A 2,598-nucleotide genomic window follows, 5' to 3' on the forward strand; every position below is an offset into this window, starting at 1 on the left:
AGGCTTTGAGCAACCTGGTCTAGTGGGAGGTGTCCCTGCCCATGGCAGGGGGGTTGAAACTCGATGATCTTTAAGGTCCTTCCAACCAAAACCATCCTATGATTCTACGATATTAAGTCAAAGATTGCTAGTTTGTGAAAACAAAAGCTGTTAAAAAAGGCCCACATTTTAAAAACAGGTGTTTATCAGGGAAGGGAAAACGTACACATTCACATAGATATAATTCATAAACACCTCTGTTTTCACTGCAGGCACAGCTCCAAAATATGCCAACTTACACAAAATAAATGAAAATTACCATCTTGCACATAAAACATACCTGGAATAAGTGCTGTAGTGATGATAATATCAACATCTTGGCACTGCTTGGCGAAGAGTTTCATTTCAGCTTCAATAAATTCCTTGGACATTTCTTTAGCATAACCACCGTGTCCCTCTCCAGATTCCTTTACGTCTACTTCCAAAGGCTCAGCACCAAGAGACTTGAACTGTTCCAGAGCTGCAGCTCTAAGAAAAGAAAATTGCAGTGGAGGAAATAGCCACTACTTTAAAAAAACCACCATGACTTTTCTGGTCTTTTTAATAGTAGTCTTCAGACAAGAGATCTAAAACTTATTCCAGAACAAAGGAGAACATAACTGAAGTCCTCAACTTTCTGTATTTAGTGAAAAAAGTAATGGTATCACTAACTTAGGTCCCTAATGAAGATACTTGGGTAAGGAATTACAGCAGCCTACAGTTTCCTGTAGAGTTGCTCCAAGAAAAGTCTCACGAGCTGGGAGCTTAACTCCTGACTAACTCTGCTTACCCATTTCTCTTGTCATGACTAGGTTAATCTACAGCCCAAACTTAGATGCCTAATATAAGTGATAAATACACAACTTGTGGCTCTGATGAAACAGGAAATACTAGTAAGTCTTACTTTCAAGGGAAAAATTGGTTTGGGGTGGGGGTGTGATGTCTGGGGTTTTTTCTTCCAGTTATCCTGTAAATCTGTAATTTATTTTGCAGCACATGATAACACAGTAAATAACATGACTAAATCTCAGTGTTAGGTGAACATTCACAACATGCAGAGGATTTACCACAAACATTCTTGCACACCAAGACAAAAGTACACAGGATACTTAAGAAGGGAATTTAAAAAAACTAAAAAAAACTAAAAAAAACTAAAAAATTTCAGACAGGTTCTGATCATGCTTTTATGAAAAATAAACTCTTTCCAATTTGTTTTAAGGCATATGCAGATTTTCTACCAAACCAGAGTGAAGTTTTTTTCATATTGCACATCATAAATCTGGAGTTATATTCATTTTTATTCTTTCATATTAGATACAGCTAACTAATGCTGTAAACATTAACTAATGCTAAAAACAAACATGGAAGTAATTCTAATGCAAATACAGTATTAAGCACATACAAATTCAAAATAAGAAGGCCATTTAATAGAAAAAAGCGTAATCAAGTTTGCAGTTCCTGTAGCCATAAGAAAAATGTTTGTGTTCTCTAATTTTTCCAGTGTATGGGACAAAATAATCCTTCCAAACATAAGGAGACCAGAGGCAAGCAGCATTTAAAGCAGCTTCAGCTGCAGTTTCTGTTCTGTCATCTTGAGTTTCATAATAAAGCAACTAAATTTCTTTCTCTCCTTCAGCAGACTGAAAGAAATGTCTCTCCAAAGAGCTCCCAGCTGGCCTCTCTGGGATCAGGAGAGTAGAGGTGGATGAAAATATACAGCTATAAACCTGGATCAAAGCAAGCTATAAATGACGACACTGAGATTATTTCTTTACTGTTTTCCCGGTGTCCCCAAGAAGAAGAGAGATTAAATTCTGGATAAAAGCCCTAAATTCCTCATTTTCATAAAGCAACATAGTTCTGAATGATTTAATGAAAAGGCGTCTTTGGAAGGTTTGGTTGCTTTGAGGTATAAAAAAATGAAGAAATCATGATGGAATAAAAATGGTAGGAAAGGAACTGTGACTTGGTACAGCACAAGTGCATTCACTGTAATACAAACTAATGTTAAAATAATTTCAGATTGCTATTAACTTTTCACACACCTACCTAGTATCAAATCCACGAACCACTGCACCCATTGATTTAGCTGCTCCCGCAGAAGCCAGACCAGCAACTCCTCCTCCAATGATCAAGACCTAGAATGATACCACCATCATTCTTGGAGCATAAATTAAAACTAGAGCTGGTTAGAAAAGCAGCATCATTCTACTACTTTCACAATGGCAGATAAACCTTATTAACCAGCCATTTAAACAAGTTACCTTAGGACAGAGAACCCAAAATTACTTTGGTAAAGCTGCCCCATAAATCTAACAGTTTATAAGCTGTAACTCCTAACTTCAATTACCCGAGAGACAACTCATCTGTAGCTAATGGTTTACATAAGTACAGGTTTTCTCCTTAATTTCCTTTTTTTTTTTCCTTCCCTAATTCGACTTTCATTTCTCTCCAACCCAATCCACCTGCAATTCCAATCAAGCAACCCTTCCCATCACAGCCTTCAACACACCAGAAATACCAACATCTCTGACTTTTCTTAACTGCTTCCTTGCCTTTCCCCATCTGGAAAAAAAAAAA

The 2,598-nt window shown here is 37.0% G+C and overlaps 1 protein-coding gene across 1 annotated transcript in view; it reads right to left on the minus strand.

Annotated features, from left to right (window-relative positions):
• The window catches only part of LOC104466861 (NAD(P) transhydrogenase, mitochondrial-like), a gene marked incomplete at both ends in the record, with an annotated part of 24,284 nt that extends 22,128 nt beyond the window's left edge, over window positions 1–2,156 (minus strand). Inside the window, 2 exon segments of the mRNA XM_010080414.1 lie at window positions 320–507; window positions 2,068–2,156. Of these exon segments, the coding sequence (XP_010078716.1) occupies window positions 320–507; window positions 2,068–2,156 (277 nt within the window).
• Between the last annotated feature and the right edge of the window lie 442 nt (window positions 2,157–2,598).

The sequence above is a fragment of the Pterocles gutturalis genome, unplaced genomic scaffold (genome assembly GCF_000699245.1).
Source record: "Pterocles gutturalis isolate BGI_N339 unplaced genomic scaffold, ASM69924v1 scaffold15024, whole genome shotgun sequence".
In the NCBI taxonomy this organism is placed as follows: domain Eukaryota; kingdom Metazoa; phylum Chordata; class Aves; order Pterocliformes; family Pteroclidae; genus Pterocles; species Pterocles gutturalis.